Source organism: Stegostoma tigrinum, chromosome 11 (assembly GCF_030684315.1).
Source record: "Stegostoma tigrinum isolate sSteTig4 chromosome 11, sSteTig4.hap1, whole genome shotgun sequence".
Lineage (NCBI taxonomy): Eukaryota > Metazoa > Chordata > Chondrichthyes > Orectolobiformes > Stegostomatidae > Stegostoma > Stegostoma tigrinum.
The window spans coordinates 49,824,362-49,851,926 of NC_081364.1; the positions used below are offsets into that span (position 1 = coordinate 49,824,362).

The 27,565-nt window shown below is 40.2% G+C and overlaps 1 protein-coding gene across 2 annotated transcripts in view; it reads right to left on the bottom strand.

The window, feature by feature from the left end:
- LOC125460192 (receptor-type tyrosine-protein phosphatase gamma-like) overlaps nt 1-27,565 on the bottom strand; it is a 693,348-nt gene that overhangs the window by 220,622 nt on the left and 445,161 nt on the right. For both annotated transcript variants that reach the window (XM_059649945.1, XM_048547332.2), the window contains exon 6: nt 15,099-15,165. In XM_059649945.1, coding sequence (XP_059505928.1) covers nt 15,099-15,165 — 67 coding nt within the window. The remainder of the gene's footprint in view (nt 1-15,098; nt 15,166-27,565) is intronic.

Sequence of the window (27,565 nt, forward strand, 5' to 3'; positions counted from 1 at the left end):
GGAAAATACGCAGAAATCTTTGTGGACTGTCTGGTAACAAGATCCCACAATAAGTTACAGCAAGAAGAAAAATCTAAGGAGAGAGATGAAGGAGTTGTAAAAGAATAACCTGAATAGGTAGAGGATCAGGCAGAGGTGTGTAGTTCTGAAGAATTAATGGACTCATGACAAAAAGATAAGACAATAGAAGATCTATATCATAAAGCCTACTCGGAAAAGGAGTCAGAATGTATTCCTGAATGTTATTATCTTAAGTATAGAATCCTAAGACGAACATGGACACCTTGGCAGGTTAGTGCAGAGGAGAAATGGGCAGAAGTTCACCAGATTGTGTTGCCAGTTGTATAGATCCAGGAAGTATTACAGGTAGCACACAAATTACCGGTAGATCATCATTTAGGAGTAAAGAAGCCTCAGCCTATAATACAAAAGCACTTCTATTAGCCTGGAATGGGTAAAGATCTGGTTGAATTTTGTTAAATGGTAGGAAAACCACAGACAGTAATAAAACCAGCATCTTTGATACCTACTCCAGCATTTGAAGTGCCTTTCACGCAGGTTATGGTTGATTGTGTAGGACGCCTCCCTACAACCAAAAGTGGAAACCAGTATTTGCTAACCGTAGTAGATATGTCTACCAGATTTCTGGAGTCAATTCCATTACAGAATGTCAAGGCATAAAAGGTTGTGGAAGAGTTGTTCGCTTTCTTTACCCATTATGGCCTACCCAGGGAGATTCAGTCAAACCAATGGTCTAATTTTACTGCCAAACTATTTAAGGAGGTCATGGATAATTTAGGCATCAAACACTTTATATTGAGTGCATACTATTCCAAATCCCAAGGAGCATCGGAAAGGTGGCATCAGACCCAAAAGATCAATATGACACAGTTGGTTTGTCCCCTAATCCAAGCACAGAACTTTAGCATTGTGGTGATACTGCTGACAGATTTGCTAAAGAAGAACACAAAATTTCAGTGGTCAGAACAATGCCAGGAGGCATTTGAGAATTTCAAAGGCATGTTAACCACCGCACCAGTTTCAGCCACACCAAATTTCTTGAAATCCTTTAAAGTTGCTATCGATGTCAGTGATGTAGGGAGTTGGAGCTGTGTTGATGTAGGAGGATGATGGCAGGAATTGAAAAGCCAATTGGTTACTTTTCAAAGAAACTCCATATTCATCAGAGAAAATGCTCCACCATTGAGAAAGAGTTATTGAGTTTAGAGCGCTTACAGTGTAGAAACAGACTATTCAGCCCAACAAATCCACACCGCCTCTCCAAAGAACATCCACCCAGACTCATTCCCCATGTCTAAGCCATCTAACCTAAATATTCCTGGACACTATGAACAATTTAGCATGGCCAATCCACTTACCCTGCACATCTTTGGACTGTGGGAGAAAACCAGAGTACCCAGAGGAAACCCACGCAGACACAGGGAGAATGTGCAAACTCCACACAGACAGTCGCCCAAGGGTGGACTCAAACATGGGCCCCTGGCACTGTAAGGCAGCAGTGCTAACCACTGAGCCACTGTGGTATAGGCCTCACAACACTTCAATGTTTATGTTACAAACAACGTTTTGGAGACAGCTGTGTATACAGACCCTGTTACCTTTTTGGAAAGATTTAAGGACAAGAATATGTGACAATTTCTTTAGAGTCTTAAGTTACAGGTTTTTAATTCACAGATTGTATACATTGCGCGTTGCAAAAATGTTATTGTGGATGCGTTATTGCAGTTTTTAAAGAAAATGTGTAGACAAGATAGAACTGATACAGTCCAATGTTTTATATATATGCAGAATTAATATGAAAGGTCTAATTTAGATTAATGACCTATGTATTTATTGCTAATGGGTGTTATGATTTAGGGAAAAAAATGAAGCCATCTTTTCATAATGATGGTTCATTTTTTCTTAAGGGGGGAGGTGTTATAAAGTTGTGTAGAATACTCAAGAATTGGAAGGCAGGAATTAGAATTTGCTTGTAAAAATGATAGTTGGGAAAAGCAGTGCGTGGTCTGTGCTTTGTCCGAGCTTGGAAGTTTGCAAGTACTGTACAGAGAGCTGCAAACTGAAACAAGTGTATCAAAAGGCCTTACAGTTGGCGGGCAAGACACCAGTCTTGTTTTGATGTTTTGGAAACAGATTGGACTCACCCAATTAACTTAAAGTAAGCACTCAGTGATTGAAAGCCAACTGAATTTAAAACTAATGGTTTGACACCTGAAACCAATCATATTATAAAAAATTGATGTGCCATTGTGGGTACGTAAGAAGGGAGTTTTGAAAATTGGGATGAGAGCCAACTGCTGTATGAATCAAAAGCAAATCCACCATCTGAGAAATAAATCTGGCACTCACACAAAATCATTAGGCTCTCTGAAAAAAATGCCCCATCAAAGGTACCATGGTTCTTCTATCTAAGAGTCCTCACGGAAGAAATTACAGACAAAACATCCCTGACAGCAGGATCAGCAAAAGAAAAATTGGAGAAACAGTAGAGAAGGCAAAGCTTTCCAGAATACACATTTTGTGAACTTTGAGAGACGAAGTTTTAGTTTTTTTTCACTTACTACTCGGGTTATATAAGCGGGACTGATGTTTATTGGAATAGCATACCAGTAGAATTTTGTTCAGTTAGAAATAGTTAGGAGTTGCCAAGGGAGACTGTTCAGTTTGCTTGTAGTTCTATTAATTTGTTTACTTTTAGGGTTAAATTAATAAATTGCTACTTGTTGCTTATAAAATGAGTAAGGAGATTTCTTTCATTTAACTACTCTTTTAATAGATTACAAATGGCAAGGTAGAGACATGGCATTCCAACTGGAACTCCATCAACAAACACATTGATTTGGAGCCAATCTACCATCCCCTGTGAAAAAGAACAGGAAATGACATCACCAACACAGGAAATGACATCACCAACCCAAGGAAACCTAACCAGATAAATAGAATGCGGGACATAACACCAGTGCTTTGTTGGAGGCTCACTGATGATGAAATGTTGGAAAACTAACCTTCCAGCTCAGTGAGCAAACTCACATCCAGAACCTCAACCTGAGCTACAAATCTTCTCAAAACTTGCTAATGGCAAGGTGAGTTTCTCTGGGTGTTTCAGGTTTAATGATTAGAAGGGAACCTTTACTCCTGCCATAACAGATTGGGGCTGGTGCAGCAGAGAGGTTTGACCACCTCACTCCCCCCTGCCAAATAACAGTTCCTGAGAGAAGACACATGTGAATGAGGGGGTACAGAGTCAGGTTGGTGTGAGGGAGAGTGACATATGACTTAGAGTACAGTACTGGATGGGTGGAAGATAGGATGTTAGTTGGAAGAGAGCATTGTCTAACAGAAAGGTCTGGGACAAGGGTATACATCAGGACCCAATAACCAGGGGATGCTGCTCTAGAAAGAACCTGCTGTGCTTGGATTTGAGGTTAATGTTGTTGCGTTCAGGTCAGGGGAAGGAGTTTCTATGCTAAGATTAGGAGACAGACCCACTGTCTTCATTTTCGGGAGGATGGGCCTGCTGAGCAGAAGGTGGGGGTGAGAACCTGGAGCAGCAGCAGGGTCGGTGTTTTTTTGTTCCTTACCCTGGCTAGCTGGGGTCAGGCAGTGTGTCAGGCAAGTGAGTTAGGGCTTAGTGTAAATCAGAAAATTGGGTCTTGTCTGGGGACAGGCAGTGAATGGTGAGAATCAGTGGAGGGTTGAGTTAGGCCAGGGAGGATTGGGGATGGGTGTTGGTCAGGGTTAGATTGGGGAGTTGGAGTTTAGTCACAGAGGTTAATTGTTGGGATGCTGGGACTCGTGAGTATTGTCAATTGGAGGTGGTCAGTTCTAAGGAGGGTTTAGGTGGTCAGGTTGGGTCTGGTGTCTGGGGTGGGAGTGATTTAGTTAGAAAGGATTTCAAGCAGATTTTAATCCTTCTAATTGCTCCTGGGTAATTATGAATTCTCTGAAGCCTCAAACTTGGAGTTTGAGACTTTTTCAGGGGCTTCCAGAAATTGCAAAATTATATATCGGAAGCTTCAATTTCCAAGGCAATTCCCACGGAGACAGCTGCTTTGGGACTTGTATCAGAGATAATAGGAACTGCAGATGCTGGAGAATCTGAGATAACAAGGTGTGGAGCTGGATGAACACAGCAGGCCAAGCAGCATCTTAGGAGCAGGAAAGCTGACGTTTTGGGCCTAAACCCTTTAGCCTAGACCCATCCAGCTCCACACCTTGTTATCTATGCTTTGGGACACTGTCTGGTCTCAATGTGCAATCTCAATCCACACTGTTTCAATGGTCATCTTCCTGTTAGAAGATGTAGACCATAAATAACGATAAATGACGGATAATTGTATAAACACATGGGCCTTTTTTTCCAAACTCTCGACATTATGCTGTGGCTGATAACATTCAAAGTACCCTTTTTGCCTGTCATAACAATGTTTTGGGAACATGTAAATTGCATTACAATAACACAATGTTATAAATCATGTCACAAATTTAAAAAAAACTTAAATAATTTCAGCTGTATCAGAGTTAATAGTATTCTAAACTATTTCAGTGTTGTTTTCCTACCATGCTGGTGCCAAGAGCTATGACTCACAGTCAAAGTAAACCTGCCTGATTTGCTCAGCTGGAACTTCTTGTTGAGGGGAAAATGGCAAATGACAATAAGCCAAACAAGCAGTTTCAAACAATGTTATTAACTACAGAAGTTACAATATGCACTGTTACTTACCCATGGAAGCATTACTTGTGCTCAGTACTGTCTCTAACACTTTTGCCTAAAATTAACATACAATATGCTTCACCAGTACTAAGTGATGAAAACATAGAAAATGGAAGTACTATGGATGATGGACATATGATTTAAAAAACAGAAAGTTGGTAGAACTGCTAAATGATTCTAGCAATTCCTATGAAGAGAGAAACATTTAAGATCAGTGACCATTTGGCAGAACTGGATAATTAGAAATGTTTGGAATGTTCCACTTCCGATCTCCACTTTTTTACTTGCTGAAAAACTGATGACAGTTCCAACTTTGTATCAGAGATAATGGGAACTGCAGATGCTGGAGAATCTGAGATAACAAGGTGCAGAGCTGGATGAACACAGCAGGCCAAGCAGCATCAGAGGAGCACAAAAGCTGACGTTTCCTGCCTAGACCCTTCATCAGAAAAGTGGGATGGGGAGAGGGTTTTGAAATAAATAGGGAGAGAGGGGGAGGTGGATCGAAGGTGGATAGAGGAGAAGACAGGTGGAGAGGAGACAGACAAGTAAGGGGTGGGGATGGAGCATGTAGAAGTGATTACAAGAGAGTTGCAGTGGGAGACAGATCCCCTGAGGTTGGTCCCGAGGGAGGAGGGTAACTTCTTCAGGTTCGGCATCCCTGGAAGAGGCTTCACAGTGAGGTTAAAATTGTATCAGAGATAATAGGAACTGCAGATGCTGGAGAATCTGAGATAACAAAGTGTGGAGCTGGATGAACACAGCAGGCCAAACAGCATCTTAGGAGCACAAACGCTGACGTTTTGGGCCTAAACCCTTCATCGGAAAAGGGGGATGGGGAGAGGGTTCTGAAATAAATAGGGAGAGAGGGGGAGACGGATCGAAGGTGGATAGAGGAGAAGTTCCCATTATCTCTGATACAATTTTAACCTCACTATCGGAGATAATGGGAACTTCTCTATCAGAGAAGTCAGCGGAGAATTAAGCCACTGAACACATGGCAGGAAAACTGGTGTCGGAAGACGAGAATCAGATTTCTGGATTATTGGAACCGGTTCTAGGGAAGGTGCAGGCTGCTTGGCCTGATGTGTTCATCCAGCTCCACACTTGGTTATCACAGTTCCAACTTTACCCGGTTCTAATCAAAGGTCCCGATCTGGAAAGGCTGGATTTTCATGGAGTTTGGAAGACTCTGTGGAAATGTAAGGTTTGACTCTCTGTATCTTTCAGGATACTGAACATAGGGAGTGGGGTGGGGATATATCCTGGCACCAAAGTTATAAAGGCTTATGGAAGTGAGTCAGGGGCACCGTGCAGCATGAACAGGCTTAGAGCATGTATGATGGGTAAGTCGGTGATAGACAAAGGTTAGAGGGTCTTATTTTTATCATTTTATTGGGGGGAAAGTTGCACAGATCTGAGTTGGGGATGATTAATCAGCCCACATCAGTACCCTGTGACTGCCTCCACCTTCTTTCCCAGGACAGGTAGCCCAACTGCACTGAATATTTCACCTTTCTTAGCCACTACTCTTGAGCTGGGCAAGTTGAACGAGGAATTTACTCAACTGTTATTACCCCATCAAGGGCCAAAACTCTGTTTCCCTCTTCACAAAGTATTGACAGATCTCCTAGGAATTTCCAACACTTTTCTTAAAATTAAAAGTTAGAAGGCATGTATGAATGCTATATCAAGAAGTCACTGTTACTCCTAAATACAGCTCCTAAATACTGAACAACTTTAACCTTTAGCAGGTTTCTTCACAGCCAAAAAATCATGCCATTGGAGGTGTTTTGTGACGAAAAGAATGTTGTGTGACCTGAAATTTAAAGCTGAGAAGTTAGCAAAGAGAGTGAATTTAACTTTAAGTTGAGGAGAAAATGAGATGAGGACTCCAAGACAGGCAGTCAGCATCACCTTAAGAGGGAAATAGTCCAAGAGCTTGAACAAGAACAAGAGGGGAGTCTGCCTGAATAGTTACCTCCTGTAGTTGGCTCCTACAATCATACAGGGGAAGAAGCTGATTGGTGAGTGCTGCTAAGTTTTTCAAGTCCTACAGTTGTAATAAATAGTTTTAAAATATATGGGGTGACACATCAAAATGTGTATCTTCTAGTTTGTATGAAATAATGGGCACACCATGTGCTCCAGATGAATATATATGTAGGGCATAGCGCCAATTACACAAGCTTGAGCCTTGGGCTTTAGAAGTTCTTCATCTATGGGAAGAGGATCACATGGATTACATGTTTAGAGAAATGGTCACACCACAGGTAATAAGTATACTGGCAGCAAGGTTACAGGTAGATGCCAGGCAGTCTAAGATTATCATGCAGTGCAGCGGTCCCAAGTCTATCATGCCTTTTAATCGGTATTCCAATTTGGATACTGGTAAGGGTGGTGGTTCTTCAAGTTTAAACAATCAGAGCCAAGTCAGCGGAGAATTAAGCCACTGAACACATGGCAGGAAAACTGGTGTCAGAAGACGAGAATCAGATTTCTGGATTATTGGGGCCAGTTCTAGGGAAGGTGCAGTCTGTGTGCAAGCCAGACTGTGTCTACATATGAGCAAGTCCAAGATAAATGTCCTTGCAGTGAGATTTGCTGGCACTCTTGAAGAAAGTTTAAATAGATTAGCAGAGATTTGGAGTTCCAGAGGGCAAATTCAGAGTAGGGAATGGAAGACAAAAACTTAATGAGATTAACAAAGTGTAGAGCTGGATGGACGCAACAGGTCAAGCAGCAGCAGAGGAGTAGGAAAGCTGACATTTTGGGTCTGGACCCTTCTTCAGAGGTTGTTCGTTCGAGTTCAACTCCAAAGATTTGAGCCAGTAATCTAGACTGCTACTTCAGTACAGTTCTGAGTGACACTACACTGTTGGAGATGCTGTCTTCTGAATATGAAGTAAACCAACTATGGTGTCAGATGTAAAACAAAATCACACAACTGATGAAAGAGCAGAGGTGGTTTCCTACAGATAACAAGGTGTGGAGCTGGATGAACACAGCAGACCAGGTAGCATCAGGGGAACAAGAAAGCTGACATTTAGGGTCTGGACCTTTCCTGCTCCTCTGATGCTGCTTGACCTGTTGTGTTCCTCCGGTTCTACACCGTGTTATCTCAGATTCTCCAGCATCGGTAGTTGCTACTGTCTCAAAAACTTAACGACTTGTTCTAAAAGGCGGTGCAAGCAGAAGTTAAAAAACAAAATGTATAGCACTGAAAATTGGCAGTATTAAAAGGTATAGCTGTAAACACATGGAATATGGTGAATAAAACTGATGATAGACACATCATAGTATGAAATCATTGCTATAATGGAACCATGGCTTAAGGACAGGCAAACAGTGAATGTTTTAAATTGAGGAAGGCAAACTTTACGCGGCTGAGAGATGATATGGCAAAAGTAGACTGATTATAGCTACTTGAATGAAAACTGGTGACAAATCAAACAGACCCATTCAAAAGCAAGATTCTACACAGTGTAGACCTTAGAAAGATGAAGAGTGGTATTGCCAAATCTATAGAGTGCCCTGGCTATCCAGAAACATACCGAAAAATAGAGATCATGACAGTCTCAAAAAATAATACTTTAGTAAGCTGAGTGAAATACAGAAAGAAAACGGTTGAAGTGAAAAAGGAAATTAGGTAAGTAAAGAAAGGATACAAAAAACATTGACAGGTGTAATTAATGAGAATCCATATATGTTTTAACAGCATGTCAAAAGCAAGAGGATAACTGAGAAAAGGGTAGGGTCCATCAGAAATATACATGATAGCTTGTGTGTGGGTCCAGAAGATGTGGGCAGGGTTCTCCGTGAGTATTTAGACTTTGTCTTTGCAAAGCAGAGGAATGATGCAGACATTCTAATTAAAGATGAAGAGTGTGAAAGATTACGTATTATAAGCACAATGAGAAGGGAAGTACTGAGGGGACTGATCTCCATGAGGGTGGATAAAACACTAGGGCAAAATGAGTCATATCCAAGACTGTTCAAGAAAACCAAGGGAAGGGAAGGTCCTGTTTTACTAACTTTTTTGACTATTTGGGGAAGTAACAAGGAGGATTAATGAGGGTAGTGCATTGGATGTTGTCTACATTTTAGTAACATATTAACCAAGTCCCATGTGGTTGTCCTTTAAGAAAAGATAAAGGCCATGTAACACAGGAATGTACTGAGTTGGACCTATAATTCGCTCAATGACAAGAAACAAAAGACAACATTCGATGGATATCTTGACAAATAGAAAGATGTTTCTAATGGCATTCCACAGGACTCATTTTTGGTTTTTTTGCTATTTATGGTAATGCTTTTGATGTAAATGTGGGAGGCATGATTGGGAAATTTGCAGATGACACAAAAATTGGCCAGGCCATTGATATTGAAGGCAATGCTTGTCAACTGTGGGAACATCAATGGTTTGGTTGAATGTTCAGAAAAGTGGCAAATTAAAAGTGCCAAATCTGGAGAATTGTGAGGTTGTGCACTTGACGAACAAAGCAAAGGAATCCACAACTGGGAGGTTATCTGGAGAAGTAGATGAAGTGACAGACTTTGGAGCGCATGTTCATAAGTCCCTAAAGGTGACAGAACAAGTAAATAAAGTAGTTAAAAAGGCATATGGAATGCTTTACTTCATTGGATAAGGGCAGAAATCACATGGCTCCAGGCTATAGTTCAACAGGTTTATTTGAAAACACAGGCTTTCAGTGTTCAGGTGTGATGAAGAAGCAACACTCTGAGAGCTTGTGTTTTCAAATAAACCTGTTGGATTATAACCTGGTGTCGTGTGATTTTTGACTTTGTCCAATGAAGCAAAGCATTCCATATGCCATTTTCAAATGCATAATTTCACACTTCTCTAGATTTAACACTTTTAATTTGCCACTTTTCCAACCACTCAACCAAGCCATAGCTGGAATTTTGTATACACTTCAGGTCACTATATTACAGGAGGGCCAAGTCTGCTCGAGAAAGAACACAGAGGAGATTTACAAGAATATTGCCAGGGCTTTACAACGGCAGGTATGTGAAAAGTCTACATGAATATGGTTGTTTTCCTTAGAACAGAGGAGGCCAAGTGGTGACTCAATTGAGGCTTCAAAATAATGGGGTGCGTGGTTGAGTGGACAGGAAAAACATGTTTCCTCAGGCAGAGATCGCAAATACGAGAGGGCACAGATTTAAGGAGATTGGTAGAAGGATTAGAGGAATTATAAGGAAAAATCATTTCACCCAGAAGGTGGTGGATGTCTAAACTTTACTGCTTGAATGTCTGGAATTGAGGCAGAAACCCTCATCTCATTTAAAAAGGAACCTGGATGTAGACCTGAAACACCGTAACATGCAAGGCTATGGACCAGGTCTGTTGAGTGGGTTTAGAGTAGGCAACAAGTTTATTTAAGGCTGAATGGCTTTTCTGTGTTGTAAACTTTCTATGATTTGATGTTCTAAGCAATTGCTTCTAAGGACCTAAATTTTGATATACAGTGTGAAATGCCTTGTGTTATCCCTAACTTTCAGTGGACTTACTTACACTCCTAAAAAGCATAATGGATAGGATTATTCTTTGGAAACTTCCTTTTTCTGACATTTAAATCTATTTTTAAAATGGCATTAGTCTGTCATAATGATTAACAATTAAGGATACAATTATGTATCTTGTTAATATGATGCTGGCTCAGCTTTGAAATCAAATCCATCATTAAAGCTACAAAGAAATATAAATTACCCTATTACAGAACAGTACGAACGTTAAAAAATCATTTTTCAGTCATAAGGGACCCTTTACAAAATAATTACTGATATCAATTTTAACATCAGAGCAGTACTAAGGGGGAAATATATCGTACAACTGCTTTGACATTAAACAAAACACAAAGAATGGCAGGTGTTGGAAATCTGAAACAAAAGAACAAGTCAGGTTCAATAATTTTATTTATTATACGTAGACTTTGAATTTAAAATGGAAGAAACTGTAAATAAGCAGCGTATTAAAAATGAATGGAGTTTTGTTATTCTTCTTCTTGAATGCTGCTAATCTAAGAATTTTTGAGAAAGAATATTGGAAATAACGGCAATTGAGGATATCATGGTCAGTGGGACAAGACATTAGCAACATGGCATTGATGAGGAAGGAAGCAAAAAAAATGCTGGAGCAGCTTGGAGAAAGAGGTGGCAGGGAATAGGGGTGGTATGCATATAAAGCAATGGATAAGAGAAGATGGGATGGGAACAAGGGGGAATATAACAAGGGAGAAGGAAGGACAGCAGCAGGCTGACAGAGCAGAGAAAGAATAGATAGTGGGAGAGAAAGAGCAGGGTAGGGAAACTGAAATGTAAGTGAGGTGGAGGCCTGGGTTTTCTTAAAGTACTGAGGAACCTGACACCTACAAAATGTCGACCCCTGGATCCAAATTCCTGACCCCATAACTCAGATCTGGATGAAATCTGAGTTCAGACAAGCTCCAGTTTCACCTGAATGAAGGCCATACACTGCAGAATGAGAGTTACAAATTTTTGGAATAATTAGTAATGCTAGTGAAGGGCAGAAAAGGTGTGTGGAAATTTCAACTTTTTAATTGCCAACTCCTTAAGAATTGAAAATAAAACAGCCTTCCTGTGTCTGTGTGAAAAAACAGGAAGTTCAAACAGTTTCAATAGCTTTCAGTGCTATCATCATAGCAATATTAATGCTTTACTGCTTTCCACAACTTATGATTATCACAGGAGTTGTAAATTCTCAGCTTAATTGACAGTTCAAAAAAGGTTATTAGATGATTACTTGGCTTTGTGAGAATTATGAGTACAGATGTTTGTTTTATTTAGGAATTACATATTTGTGGGAATTTAAATGCTTGGGATGAGCTTTCACGAAGGGGAACTTCTCTTAAATTCAGTAAACTATGTAATGGATATTTAGATGTTTAAGATGTCTTACCTCAACATGACTCTTGGGTGTTTTCGGCATGGACAGTGTTAGGGTTAAAGGGTGATGGTTGGGAAAACATGAGTAAGCATGAAATTGGCATTGGAGTGTCAGGGGTTTTTGGGGTGGGTACAGGGCATGGATTGTCTCTAACTATATTGTGTAGGGGCTATAAAAGGGCTATGAGATGATTGGGAGCATGACTTGGCATGCAGGTATGCAAATATACTAATTAGGAAGTAGTTTCGGCTCCTTGGCCTGTCAAGTAAATGCCATCATTCAGTAGGATTATGATTGATCTGATTTAAACCTGAACTTCATATTCTTGGTATCCTGACAACCTTTTACCTCTTTGCTGATCAAGAATCTGTTTACTTCTGCCTTAAAAATATTTAATCATTCTACCTCTTTTTTGCCTTTCAATGAAGAACAGTCCAAAGACTCATCTCCGAGAGAAAAAAAAACTCCTTACCTTTGCCTTCAATGGCAGGAAAGAAAGAGCTAAAATTATTCCAAAGCAGATTGAAAGAGGTTCTGCAGATATGTAAAAAGTTAACAAATTGAACGCTGACCTTTTTTAAGTAATGATCTCACAGCTATCCTGTTAAATCTCCTCAGGATCTAATGTGTTCTAATCGAGTCAGTCTAGCCTAGTAAACCTCTGAACTGCTTCCAACACAATTACATCTTTCCTAAAATGGGGAAACAAATACTGTAAGAGTACTCCAGATATGGTGTTAACAATGCCCTGTATAACTGAAATACAACCTTTCTACATCTGTAATCACTTCCCCTTATGATAAATAATAGCATTGTATTAGCTCTCCTAATTACTTGCTGTACCTGCATGCTAATCTTTTGCAATTCATGCACTATGACACACAGGTCCTGATGCATCTCAGATATCTGTAATTTCTCACCATGTGAATAATTGGGTTCCTTTCACTCTTTCTGCCATAATGGACAGTTTCACATTTTTCCATATTATAGACTATTTGCCAGATCGTTATTCTCACTTTACTGATCTATATCCTTTTATAGCCTCCTGCTTTCTGTCTCCTGCTCTTTTTGAATAAAGGAGTCACATTAGCTGCTGGGAATCTATGGAATTTTCTATAGGACCAATGTTCAATTTGTTAACTTTCTAAATATCTGTAGAACCTCTTTCAATCTGCTTATAATAATTTTAGCTATCTATCTTTCCTGCTCCAATTTCTTCATGGTAACATTGTTCCAAACAAGGTATTTTAGTTTGTATGCACTGTTCAATAAGATAATGGTTTAAAGTATTTGCGTACACAACTCAGTTAGTTGGATGTGGCTGTATTGGGTGGTCAGGACAGGTAGGAGGCATGGATTGGCAAGAATGGGAAGGGGGAGTGTGAGAGGAAGTAGAGCACATAGGTTGAGGACTAGTGTGGTTAATTTTTAAAACAGATGAAGTCCCAGAAAAGTGAGATGGCCTTTTAACCAGCTCACCTCATTCCACTTCCAAAACATTTTCAGAGGTGGCTGGCTCAATTCTTTTCCACAAACTGCATTTCCAAACCCATGGAATGAGGTCCACTACTTAGGACACCTTCCCATTTGCAGATGCAATAAACATGAGATTTCCAGATTCTAAGCACCTCTTCTGGAGCGTAAATCCGGGCGAGGATGAGGGAGAAGTGGGAGACGACAGAGGGGTAAGGAATTTAGGAAGACAGTGTAGGAGCACAGAAGAAAGCTTGAAATTGGCATTAAGATGTCTTACCTCAACATGACTCTTGGGTGTTTTCGGCATGGACAGTGTTAGGGTTAAAGGGTGATGGTTGGGAAAACATGAGTAAGCATGAAATTGGCATTGGAGTGTCAGGGGTTTTTGGGGTGGGTACAGGGCATGGATTGTCTCTAACTATATTGTGTAGGGGCTATAAAAGGGCTATGAGATGATTGGGAGCATGACTTGGCATGCAGGTATGCAAATATACTAATTAGGAAGTAGTTTCGGCTCCTTGGCCTGTCAAGTAAATGCCATCATTCAGTAGGATTATGATTGATAAGAAAGCAGGGAAAAGTCTAGAAGACAGCAAACAGTGGGGGTAGCAGGGATTGGGTAGGGAGCAGGGGATGAAAAGATGGAAGTGTAAGATAGCAGAATGTGAGAAAGATTGACAAGGAAAAGGGAGAAAATATATTGCAGCAGGTTTAGTTTGAGTCAGTGGTGGGAAGTACCACTGGCCTTCCTGGCTTCAAGTATTTATGTGCTGGTCCGGCAGTTCATGTGTCGTTTCACAGTTGTTTTCTTTCAGTTAATGGCTGCAAAACTCTAAGAATCTAAATATTAAAGTCACTGACATGCCTGTCTAGAGTATGCAACTCTGATCCCCTGAAAACCTGAAGTCGGTACATTCATGGTGGGGCAAAGTTGGATTTCACATTTTTAAGATGTTATTCTCCACCCAATTCTCTCCTGTCCATTATGGGCATGGAAAGGATGGACTAACGTTCCCTGATTACCGGTCCTCAATCTGCTTTTATAACAGAGGCTGAAGGCCCTGCCAAGTGTCTATTTATATCAGTTGACTTTTGAGTTGTATCCACTTTTATATACCTGCACATTTGTCTACTTCTGAAATATTGATGGAAATATTTAGGGATGGCGGTTTCATTTTCTCTTCATTTAACATTCACTAACCATTGTGGGTCGTTTGAGTTGGTCTGACCACCCAATACAGCCACATCCAACTAACTGAGTTGTGTATGCAAATACTTTAAACCATTATCTTATTGAGCAGTGCATACCAAACTACAATACCTTGTTTGGAACAATGTTACCATGGCAAAATGAAATCTCTTTCATTGATTTATGCATTTACCTGTTTGTGTTTTAGTTTGGTGTTGTTGTGTACTCCTGAGCAAATTCTAATTTGTTAAATACCATGCACACCGATGGCATTATGACAGTATTATTTCATATTTATGCTATTGGTCTTTATATATGTACACATGACATTGTGGCATCAATGTGAAGTTATTCAACATGCTTCAATCCTTATTGCCTTTCAGAATTTCAACAATTGTGTATCACTAATAATTTTACTGAAAATATTTTTATTTAAGGTTGTATATTTTTCTCAACTACTGTACTTGAAAGTAAAAATGTATTATGACACTAGAAGGACTTTGAAAAGTTACAGCAAACTTATAACTAAATATTTATTAATACAAAACGTATGTACTGTGATTAATTGAATTCATGTTTCATGAAAAATATTCATTGCTAATAACAGTAATTACAAGTATGGATTTAATGTATGCACACATATTTCAGTTTTAATAATACTTATACAAGAATGAACTCTGAGTTCAGAATTTCTTGCAAATAACTCAACAGATAAAGGATCTAATTCCAGTCTCTCTTTTTTTTCTGTCGAAGGAAATCTTACTCACCATGATGCACGACTCCCTTTAGCCCACTGATAATAGGAACCAGTGCGAGGTTGTCCTGGATGGTAGCCTATGTGTAAAAGATATGCATTCTGTTAGGTCCTTCTTGGCAATTGATAAAATGATCTTCAATTTTAATTTTTAAAGAAAGGATCTTATCTGTCAACCAGTTTTCATTTCAAAGTTATCCACTAAGATAATTCCTAAATACTGAAGACTGAACATAGAACAGACTGACACTAATCAAACCTTGCAAAATCTAATTAGGTTCTGGAGATCCAACTGCTTTCCTCGGAGTTGTTTCTATCCCCTACCTTCATCCAATCGATGTTCATATTCATTTCAGTCATCACCACAATTATTCTAATGAACTCCTATTTGACTTCCTATCATGTACCATGGACATTTCTAGAATTTTTCTGCAGGTTCCACTGACCTTCTGCTCATATTGAGACGGCAGATCAGGAGAATTCTCACATTTCAGACTGTGTTCTGAAGAAGGAAGCAGGTAATCTGAATAAAGCTCAAGTGATGATGCAATTTCTCAAGACGAGTCGTTCATCCAGGCTTTTTTGAAAGTTTGCAAAATAAGAATGGAATGGAAGGTTTCAAACTCCCACATGAAGGAAAGTGTAAATAAATAAAAAAAACAATTTTTGTTTTATTTGCCACAGTTAAAAAAAAACTTAGATGAAAGGCAAAACGGACTGTAGTATCGCAGTTTACTTCATATTGTAGATGAGGAAACAATATACAACTCAAATTGTGAGGTAGAAGAGATATGGAACTTCAAGATACGAATAAACAAAACTGTAGAATAGGTAACACGGCAGAGACATTATGAATTAAAGACTTGTGTTTAATAGCACCAGACACAAACATTTCTAAGTTTCAAGATCAGGAAACATGGATCCATATCTGACAGATTTACACAGATGGGTCAATTCCTCAGAATACAGAGCCCTTGTGTACAGCCTCTTTAGTGACAGCGTTCTAGTCAATGTCATTGAAAACGAGGTCAGCTAGACTGCTAAGAGGAAAGAAATTCAATGTGCAGAAAGCAGTTAATTTTCATGAAGCAGCTGAAGCCAGCATGATAAAGTTAAATCTAGGAATGCCATAAGCACTGTGAGTGGAAATATCAATGAGAGGAAAAAAAATCAGATCTTGCTGGTCAACAAAGGTCATGAATTTTAAATACGGTGGTAAATTGCGTTAGAAGAAATACGACCAGCAACGAGCCAAATCTTATGGATTGTGAAAAACCAAAATCTCTTTGATTAAGACTGCAAAGTCAAGCAAAAATCATCTCTGTCAAAGGAATAAATAAAGTTAGAAAAATATTTTTTATGATCAGTTCAGAAAGGTGACACTAAATGTGCACTCAACTTGAAGGTGAACAACACACTGTTTTAAATGAGATAAATTAACTGACTTTATATCATGCCACAGTCAATTTACAAGAAGAAAAGTGTAAAATTGGCAACATCTAGTTCAAAATAGAAGGATATTAAGACAAATATCAAAGCTATTAAACACTTAGTCCTGCCAGTGTTTAGGGCTTTGATCATGTAAATCACGGGGTTACGGCAAATAATTCACACAATCAACAAAAAGACATAAATAGCAAGAACATGTTGTCATATTTGAAAACTCAGAATAAATGGCAAGGAAAAACAGCAAGGTGGAGGTAGATATATAAATACTCATAAAGATCACTGAGCTAAATGAAATGGAGAAATTTAGGAAATGAATTTCATCTTGGCTCCTCCCACTTCACCACCATACATTATGTCAAATTTACGTCACTAAAAATAGTTGCATTTAATCAGTGCTTTTCACCCAACCTGGAACATCTCAAGGTGCTTCACTGAGACAATTAAGTACTTCGAAGTGACACTGTTGTAATGTAGAGTCACTTCCATTTTGTAAGAACAGAAGTCCCACATAACAAGCACAGTCAACAAGCCAGACCGATGGCTCATTTATCTACTTCATCCATTGACTGTTTTGGGGCATCACTAGTTAGGCCAGCATTTGATGCATTTCCCTAAATGCCCTTCAGAAGTAGTAGCGAACCATCTTCTTGCATCACTGCAGTCCATCTGGTGTTGACCCGCAGTGCTGTAGGAGTTCCAGGTTTTTGATCTAACAAATGAACAAAGGTTAATATTTCCAGTTCAAGATGGTGTGTCAAGATGGAATTTGCAGGTGCAGGTGTTTTCAGGCATCTACTGTGCTTGTGCTTCTAAGTAGCAAAAGTCATAGGCTTGGATTAATACATATAACGAGGATGTTGTGATTATTACAGAGGCTTGGTTGAGAGATGGACAAGGCTGGCAGTGGAATTTTGATGTTTCAGTCAAGATAGAGAGGGAGAATATCACAGTAGTACAGAAAGTGGGCAGTTTAACAGATATATGAATAGACAGGGAATAGAGAGATATAGACAGCATAAAGGCAAAAGGTTTTTGGTTTAGAATGGCATCATATGTTGGTGCAGTCTTTGAGGGCTGGAGGCCCTGTTCCTGTGCTGCACTGTTCTCTGCTTGGATGTTGTTGTTAAGGTAAGTCTCAAGGGTCGATAAAGTACATATTGTGTAAGATATACAAGAATAACACTGTGCACTTGCAGTTTAGGGAGTGAACATATAAGGTGCCAGGTAGAGCATGAATGAAGTAGACTGCTTTGTAGTTTGTTGTGCTTCTTGAGTGAGCTGTACTTATCCAAGCAAGTGCAGAATATTCCATCTTGCTAATGGGAATATTCGCCAGGGATATCTGCACCAACTCATCTATACTTCAGCCAGAATCAGATACTGAAAAATTGCAAAAGGATCAGGTCACAGATACCTTTGCAGGCAGGACCAATGCACGTATATTGGCACTGATGGAAGATCCTGACCGATGTCACTTGTATCCCTATTCGTAAAGACCCCGAATTTAACAACTCAACTTAACCTTATTTCTCCTGATTTAAGCCTTGTCTAAAATTTTAAGAAACATTGATATCCAAATAACTTATTTCAATAAGGAACAAGAATTGTCTTCATATGATTAAACCTGCATACTTAATATCTGTCTCACTCTGCCATGACATTCTCATGTGGGCATTCAGCAATATTTAATTAAATTTCTTACTCGAAGACTGAATTTTTATGGACTGTAGTTTAAATAGTAATCTTTCATAAAGGTCCCAAATTCAATCCCTCCTGAGCTAGCCGATCTCAACAGTGGTGGATGATGTATATATTTGGCCTTACTATAGGGAAAGTTGAACAAGTTCCCCATTTCTGATCAGTGCCTTGCAGCCTTTGCTTTCTTTACTTGAAGTGCATGTGTGACAACTGTGCACTGAAGTCCAATTGGCCATATATTGAATATTTTGCAAAAAATCAATGTCTGTGTTTATGGATAAATATGGGCCGGTCAGGACAAGTATGAAAAAGTAACCAGAAACCTGAGAATTCAGCAATGGAATTATAATATTTCAAAGAATAAGAAAACAACACTGAGCAGTGTTAATACTATCCAGTGATATAATAATTGCCCATGGATTATGAAATTAAAATCATGCAATGGCGTGTTCCCACCAGTTCAAAAATTCTTTAGGTGTAAATTATTTTTTGAAAAACCTAGAAAACTATTCTCTTGACATCTGTAAGAGATCTCAGCAAGGTCTAAGAAGACACACAATGGTAAGCAGTAGCACATTATCCGAAAGTATGGAAGATAAATAAAACACTTTAGAAAATCGGACAGCTGCTCACACACCTTGAAATTACGTGCAATCTTGTGACCAAACCTGTAAATATGAATAGAAAACTATGCTTTCCTTTTCTTCAAAACACATCATAATGGCAGGAAACCTGCCTGTGGCAAGGTCCACCTCTGAGAAACTAAAAGATTTCCCTATTGATAATAAAAATGCTGACTTCAAAGGCCCATATTCACAATGTGACAAAACAACCAAAACTGTCAGTACATTTCCTCAGTTTCTGGGGAGATTTTACAAATTATATGCATAAATGCACCCCCACTTGGGTTTTTTGTCATTGTCCAATGCAAAATAGTAAGTCACATGTTCATGAAAAATTTAACCACTTACATCTAATGGAGTTTCAAGGAAATGACCAATTCTAGTATATACAAGATATGTAAAGGTAAATGTAACCATAAATAGACATGATTGTTTTTGAATGCCACTACAGCTTGGTTTAGAAAATATATTCGCCACAGAGCAAAACCAACTTAAACCAATTTGTTCAGATGAACCATGTAACCGTTGCTATACTTTGTGACAACACGCAAGACAAAGCAGCCTGCTTGACTGGCACGCTAATCACCATGTTAAGCATTCACTTCTTTCAACCCAGGCCCATAATAGTAGCTGCTGGTGCCATATCCAAGATAAAATGCAGCAACTTGAAAGTATCGTCTGATTGTATCTTACAAAACCACAACCTTTACCACCAAGAAGGTTGACAGCAGCAGATGCATGAGAATATCACCACCTTTAATTCCCATGCCAATTATATATCACCCTGACTTAGAACTACAATCTACAGTTCTGCGATCACCAAGTCAAAAACCTGAATTTCCTTCAAGCAGCATTGTGGAAGTATTTTTAATCATCCTATTTAGATATGTTATGAGACATCTCTGAAGCAGGTGGAACTTGAACCGAGGCCTCCTGGCACAGAGACGGGGACACTATCAACGCGCCACAAGGGCTCCTCAAATATTTATAAATCACCCTGTTCAGAGATGTTATGACTCACCTCTGGGGCAGGTGGGACTTGAAGCTGGGCTCCATGGGTCAGAGTATGACTTCAACGCAAGAGCGCTTCTAACAGCAGTGTGGAATTGAGGGCCTCTTGCAAATTGAACGAAGAGCTCCTGAAACTCCCTTTGGAGAGGCAACTATTTTTCCACCCAAGGAAGTGAACCCTGGATGCTAAAAGTAAAAGTTGAATGATCTACTGATCGAGCCACCTAAGGTCCAAAACAGCAGAGTGAACATTTATTTTCCACAGTCACCAAATTACCCAGGGTATTTTTTCCATCTTTTACCCACCACTAGTAGAAAACTGCATCCTGGATGTTTCTACTCCAGAGGGATTGCAGCTGTTCAAAAAGGTGCCTCATCATCACTTTATCAAAGGCAATTAATTAGGATCTGGCAACAAATTCTGGCCTTGCTAACATCCCTCATATTCCGTGAACAAATTTAAATAACTTCTTTAGCATCCTGCAGTAAACTACAATAAAGAAGCTATATACCTGTATAAGATGGGTAGAAATGCCCAACAAAAAAACCAGTGGATAGCTTTTTCAAAACTAATTAACAGCGTGATGCAGTTTAATGAAAACCTATACTGAACTACTCACAGCTACATCTATAATTCACTTCAGGCTGCTATTATTTGCTTGTAAAAATATTACATTTAAAAAAAAACCATCATTGTATGTCAAGTGGAACAATGGTAACTTGTCAACTGAATGTGTCACATGATTAATAAATTATTTAACAGATTGAGCCTTCCATGCAGAAAGAATGGTTCAATCAGCAACAAAAGTGTCTTCCTTTTATGGCTTCTTTCAGTTAAAAGCCATGGCCTTGGCAGCATGTCACACACAAGATTATCTTTCATCATGTGCGTCCCTGAACAGCACGTTCCCAATCTGACATTTTTTTAAACTTTGTATTGAACAATAATGAGAAAATGCAGATTTTTTTTGAATATCAACAGAAAACGGCCATTCACTTTTACAACATTTATATTTCCACTTCAGAGAGCGTTAGAAATTTGTGTCTTCTGTAGGTGCCTTCCCAGGTTTAGTGACATCAGGTGCTCCTGAAAGCAACCTGAGCAATTTTCCTTTCATGGGAATTGAATTAAACAGCCTTTAATCTATTTGAGCAGACTGACACATAGGTGAAACAATAGTACCTTCTTGCAGCTTGAATGTGATATTTGTCTTTTGTATATACATATCTTGAATCATTTTGAAGACGGTCTAAGTACTTTACGAGGTAATGTTCAAGAAAAATAAACCAATTACCAATTCAACAGTAATCAATACAACGGTTATGAGGTGTTTCTTGTTTCAGAAACAGGCTAACAAATTCCTTATCACTTACTATCTATTAGGAAATCATATCAAAATAAGCTTCTTCCAAATAAAACTCTGATAAAAATAAAGAAAAAATGTACTGTGCCTGCTGTTCATAATGTTCTTTTCTCTATATTAGTAAGATCATATGGGGATTGACTGATCGCTTATGAGAACATTGCTGTTTAGTCAGTAATTGTAATATTGAGCTTCTAGTTGCCTGTCATTTTGGTAATGTATCTTTGTCCTATTCTGACTGCTCTAGCCTTTTCAAGTGAACAGCAGTGAGGACAAGGTGTTGAGTGGGTTTGCGGAAGTTGGGGGGGAGGGTGTGGGGAGGTGATGAAGGTATGAAGATGATGGGGTGAGGGTATGGGATGAAGGAGGATTTCACAGAAGTTTGAAGGTTGAATTGCACATCAGAAGTAGACGGCCAATTTTTTTTTGTCAATGGAAACAGGCCTTTCGCCTGCATGCTCTGCACATACTGCATCACAGTTTCTCCTTGGGACAGCCAATTAGGACTTGGATCACCATAAAATTTCATAAATGGAGATAGGACTGTGCTAACAGGAATAGTCACTCAATTCCTGTACTGACATGTGAATACAACTGATAAAGTCCAAATGCAAATCAGCTCCAATTGAAGGGATTACAATAGACGCAGGCGGTGTGGGGTTGGGGAACGATGAGGTTGGAGGCTTCCCAAAATGTCCTTCCCGAAATCCACAAACCTGACTGCCCTCGTCGACCCATTGTCTCCGCCTGCTCGTGCCCCACCGAAATTATCTCCACCTATCTCGACTCCATTTTCTCCCCCTTGGTCCAGGAACTCACCACCTACGTCTGTGACACCACCCACACCCTCCAACTCCTCCAAAACTTCCATTTCCCTGTACCCATCTCCTCATCTTTACCATGGATGTCCAGTCCCGATATACCTGCATTCACCGTGCAGACGGCCTAAAGGTCCTCTGCTTCTTCTTGTCCAGCAGGCCCGACTAGCCCCCTCCACTGACACCCTCATCCGCTTAGCCGAACCTGTCCTCACATTCGACAACTTCTCTTTCAATTCCTTCCACTTCCTACAGATAATGGGGGTGGCCATGGGTACCCGCATGGGCCCAAGCTGTGCCTGCCTCTTTGTAGGTTACGTGGAATAATCCCCTTTTTGTAGCTGGCCCTAAACCCCACCTCTTCCTCCGTTACATTGATGACTGTATCGTCACTGCCTCGTGCTCCCATGAGGGGCTCCAACAGTTCATCCACTTCACCAACACCTTCCACCCCAACCTTAAGTTCACCTGGACTATCTCTGATACCTCTCTCTCCTTCCTGCACCTCTCTGTTTCCATCTCTGGCAACCACCTGGAAACCAATATCCATTTCAAGTCCACCGACTCCCAAATGTACCTAGAATACACCTGCTCCCACCTACTTTTGTGCAAAAATGCCATACCCTATTCCCAATTCCTTCGCCTCTGCCCCATCTGCTCCCGGGATGAGGCATGTCACTCCTCAGCATCTCAGATGACCTTGTTTTTCAAGGACAGCAACATTGCCACCTCATTGGATGAGAAAGCCCTCGAACATGTCTCCTGCATTTCCTGCAACTCATCCCTCACACCCCCCTCCCCGCAATAACAATCAAAACAGGATCCACGTCATCCTCATGTACCACCCCACCAAGCTCTGGATCCAACGCATCATCCTCCGACACTTCTGCCATCTGCAAACTGACCGCACCACCAAAGACGTTTTTCCCTCCTCACCCTTATCTGCTTTCCAGAGGGACCACTGTCTCTTTGACTTCCTTGTCTGCTCCACACTCCCCTCCAGCCCCACCACACCCGGCACTTTTCCCTGAAACCGCAAGAAGTGCTACACCTGTCCCCACACCTCCTCCCTCAGCCGCATCCAAGGCACGAAGAAGACTTTCCATATCAAGCAGATGTTCACTTCCACATCTGCTAACATGGTATACTGTATCCGCTGTTCCTGTTGTGGCCTTTTCTACACTGGGAAAACCAAGAGGAGGCTTGGGAACCACTTTGCCGAACACCTGCGCTCAGTTCGCACTAAACAACTGCACCTCCCAGTCGTGAACCATTTCAACTCCCCCTCCCATTCCTTAGATGACATGTCCATCCTAGGCCTCCTGCAGTGCCACAATGATGCCACCCAAAGGTTGCAGGAACAACAGCTCATATTCCGCTTGGGAAACCTGCAGCCCAATTGTATCAATGTTTACTTCACAAGCTTCAAAATCTCCCCTCCCGCTACTGCATCCCAAAACTAGTCCAGCTTGTCCTCGCCTTCCTAGCCTGTCCTTCCTCCAACCGACCCCTCCTCCCACGTCAAGCCCCACCCCCATCTCCTGGCAATTATGGAGCTGTTTGTCCCAATACACTCAGTTTACCTATACATGTTTGTGTTTAAATGAATATTCTTCACAGCAATGCACTCAAAATTAGACTACAATAAGAGCTTTATTTCATGAAGTGTCATTATTTGTACAGTAAGTCAGGATAAATAAAATCCCTATTTGCAGGTTGAGCCTGTAAGTCGGGAATGACTGTTCTGTGCCAGTACTATGCTTGCTCATGTTTTGCCTCAGGTAAGAAGCCAACTACATTGTGTTCGAATTATCTTAAAAGTGTCTTTGTCTTAGCCTCATCCTACCCTGTTGACCTGTCCATCCTCCCTGGACTGACCTATCCCCACCCTAACTCCCCACCTACACTCACCTTTACTGGCTCCATCTTTGACATGTCTGTCTCCCCTCCACCTATCTTCTCCTCTATCCATCTTCTATCCACCTCCCCCCTCTCCTTATTTATTTCAGAACCCCCTTCCCCTCCCGCATTTCTGAAGAAGGGCCAAGGCCCGAAACATTGGGTTTCCTGCTCCTCTGATGCTGCTTGGCCTACTGTGTTCATCCAGCTCTACACCCTGTTATCTCAGCTCCGATTGAAGCTCCTAATTCAGAATTATCACCATTGGAGTTCAAACCAGAAACCAAGAGAAATCGAAAAAGATAGTTGGGGTTGGGGGTGGGGGGTGGGGGTGGTGTGCGGTTGTCGCAGTAGGAGGCAACAACATGCTGGTAAGAGATAGGTCACATACTGACAAAGTCTGATTGGTTCCATGTGCCACCTGTTTGGTGTTCCACTCTTTGGCTGTGATGAGTCTGATGCCTTTCTGAGATTTGTACATGCAAAAACTTCAGAGGCTGTTACTGAGCCAACTTTTTTGCTTCTGGTGGCTTGGATGAAAACAAAATTAAGTACTTATGGCTACTTAAATGAGTTTTGGAAATAATTATAATTAGCATCATGGTTCCCAGAAACCAGAAAACTATAGCCTCGGGTGACTATCTGTGTGGAGTTTGCACATTCTCCCCTTGTCTGCGTGGGTTTCTTCTAGGTGTTCCAGTTTCCTCCCACAATCCAAAGATGTGCAGGTGAGGTGGATTGGCCATACTAAATTGCCCATAATGTTCAGGGATGTGTTAATTAGGTGGGTTACAGAGAGATGGATCTGCATGGGATGCTCCAAGGGTTGGTGTGGACTTGTTGGGCCAAAGGGCCTGTTTCCACACTGCAGGAGAGCTATGATCTCTATCCATGATCTACTATTTGTTCTGCTTTCGGATTAGTTACCTTGTTACCCACATCTTCCATCTTTTCCTGTCTCTGGATTACAAAGTCTTGAATTTTTAACTAATGCTAAGTGTTGACTTAGGATGGTTGTCCACACTTGTCTGAATAGTAATTCCACATACAACAACACTATGATGTTTGCAAGTTCAGAATGGGTATACATATTCCATTCTAATTGTGCCACGTAGCCTGTCAGTGGATGATCTACACTGCAGTGTCTGGGGAGCTTTTTCCAGTGTAAGCACAGGATTTCCAATGCTGCTCCTTGTACTTGTGGTCCTCATCCTTGTTTTGGTGACACCATGCATGGTGAACATGGAAAAGGCCCTGTATTTTCATTAGCCAGCTATCGTTGGTGCTATTGTCCACCTTACAAAAAGCATAGGGTTACCAGGGATGTTGAAACAAGTGAAATTGATCCCAGAGATGGAATCTCCCAGCCACTGTGAAAAATGAGTTAAAAGGGGATCAGTTGAACAATCACTTGCCACGTCTGTGGCTATGTATGATGAAAAGCATGTAAGATGAAAAGATATTTGCAACGCCACTGGTATCCAGTTTTGCAGATATGTTATCTTGTCCCTGCATATGTAGACGTCTCATTTGGATGGTGGTAAAGTCTTCTAGTGGTGCCACTTTGCTAATATATTCTTTTGATACTGATCTTGCTGAAAATCTACTCACTCCATGTGTCAAAGATATGGTTATCCTCTTTATCTTGGCAAGCTGTTTCATAGACCGCATTCGCTCTTGCTTGACTGGAATGCTGTACTAGTTTGGCCTCTGGTAGTGGCTTCTTGTGACAATGAACAACTTATTCAAGCCTTTGCTTCCTGCAGTGATTCTTCTAATACCCTCTGGTGCTACATGTCCACATTGTTTACTAGGTTTTCTTTTATTGGCTACCACGTCAATGGTGGGCAAATTACACATAGTCTATAAACTCTGCCAGCTGAGAAGGATGGCTTCATTCTTGAATCTGTTTTGCAGTAGTGCTTCCACGCCATAAACTTGAAGCCGGTACAAGATGTCTTTTGGGATGCTTCCAATGGGATAGACACTGTCATGAACTCAATGAACCTGTCAGCCAGCTCAGATGCCATAAAGTTACAATCATGTCCTTTGTCTCTACATCTGCTGTGTAGGGAGTGCTGCCTGGTTTATTGTTCACAAGCTCTATGGTTCTGACACTGGGCTTATGGAGTGAAATGATGTGTGGTGGAAAACAACAGGCAGATGCTTCAGAGGCAAAGAAAACTCTTATTTTGTTAAACAAACAAACAAAAATTTAATATATCCATTATTTCACTGGCTACTTCTTTGGACACCCTTGGATGAAATCCATCAGGACATGTGGACTCGCCAGCTTGCAGTTCCAACAATTTAATCAATACCATTTGCTTAGTAATTGTAATTTTCTTGAGTTACTCCCTCCTTTTCAATTTCTGATTTACAGCTATTTCCTGGATGCGACTTATATCCTTTCTAGTGAAGACTGAGGCAAAATACCTGTTCGATTTTCTGTTTATCCTACATTACTAATTTCCCAGACTTATTCTCAATAGGGCCAACACATTCTTGGTTAACTCTTCTGTAGAAAGATTTTTTAACAATCTGTTTTTATGTTTTTGGTCAATTTTTTCCCACAATCTAATTTTTCTTCCTTATTAATCTTTAAGTAATTCTTTGTTTATTTAAAAAATATTTTGTCCAATCCTCTGACACGCCACCATTCTTTGCAGAAGTATATCTTTTCTTTGAGTTTGATACTACCTTTGACTTTTTTAGTTAACCAAGGATGGTAGTTCCATCCATTAGAATTTTTCTTATTAACTGGAATGTATTCTGCAATAACTGGAAGAGCCCCTTCAATGCTTGCCATTGCATCTCTATTGAGTTATCCTTAAACTTAAATTGCCTGATCCTTTTTGCTGACTCTGCTTTCATGCTCTTGTAATGCCCTTGTTTAAATTCAAAACAGTAGTCTTGGACCCACAGTTCTCTCCCTTAAGCTATCAGTAAAATTCAATCATCTTATGGTGACTGCTACCCAGGGGCACTTTGTGAGATCAGTAATCAATCCTATATCATTGGTCAAAACCAGATCTAGTACAGCCTGCCTTAACACGCTGGTTTAAGAACCTGTCCCAAAGACATTAAATGAATTTCACATCTTGACTACTCTTTACCATTAATCAAGCTGCACAGACATATGATAATGCACGACTGGAGAAGGTGGGGCTTGAACCTAGACCTGTTGCACCACAGAGCCTTGACGCATATACAAAGCATTTTACAAGCATCAATAACATTGATATTTTAGATACACTGCTGAGAGAAGGACATCTGTGAAGAACACAAAGCTTATGTTGCTGGATCCTATAATTTTCCAAAGTCACTTAACTGCCAAATAAGTAGGTTTGTTATTATTTTTAAACTTGTTGAAAAACAACTGTTGCTTTGTCAGCAAAATATAATGCATTTAATAATGTAAAACTGTTGCCACTAACCACGTTAGGCATTAATCACTCCCACATTATGAGATCTTTGTTGCTGTTTTTGAAGTGTAAGTTTCATGCAGCTGGCTGTGAGTTAAATGTGAAACTGTGAAGAGTGGTTGAAAGTGGTCATCATGACAATTTGTATTTGGAAAACACGCACACCAGAAATACTGAAAAATAGGTATAGATA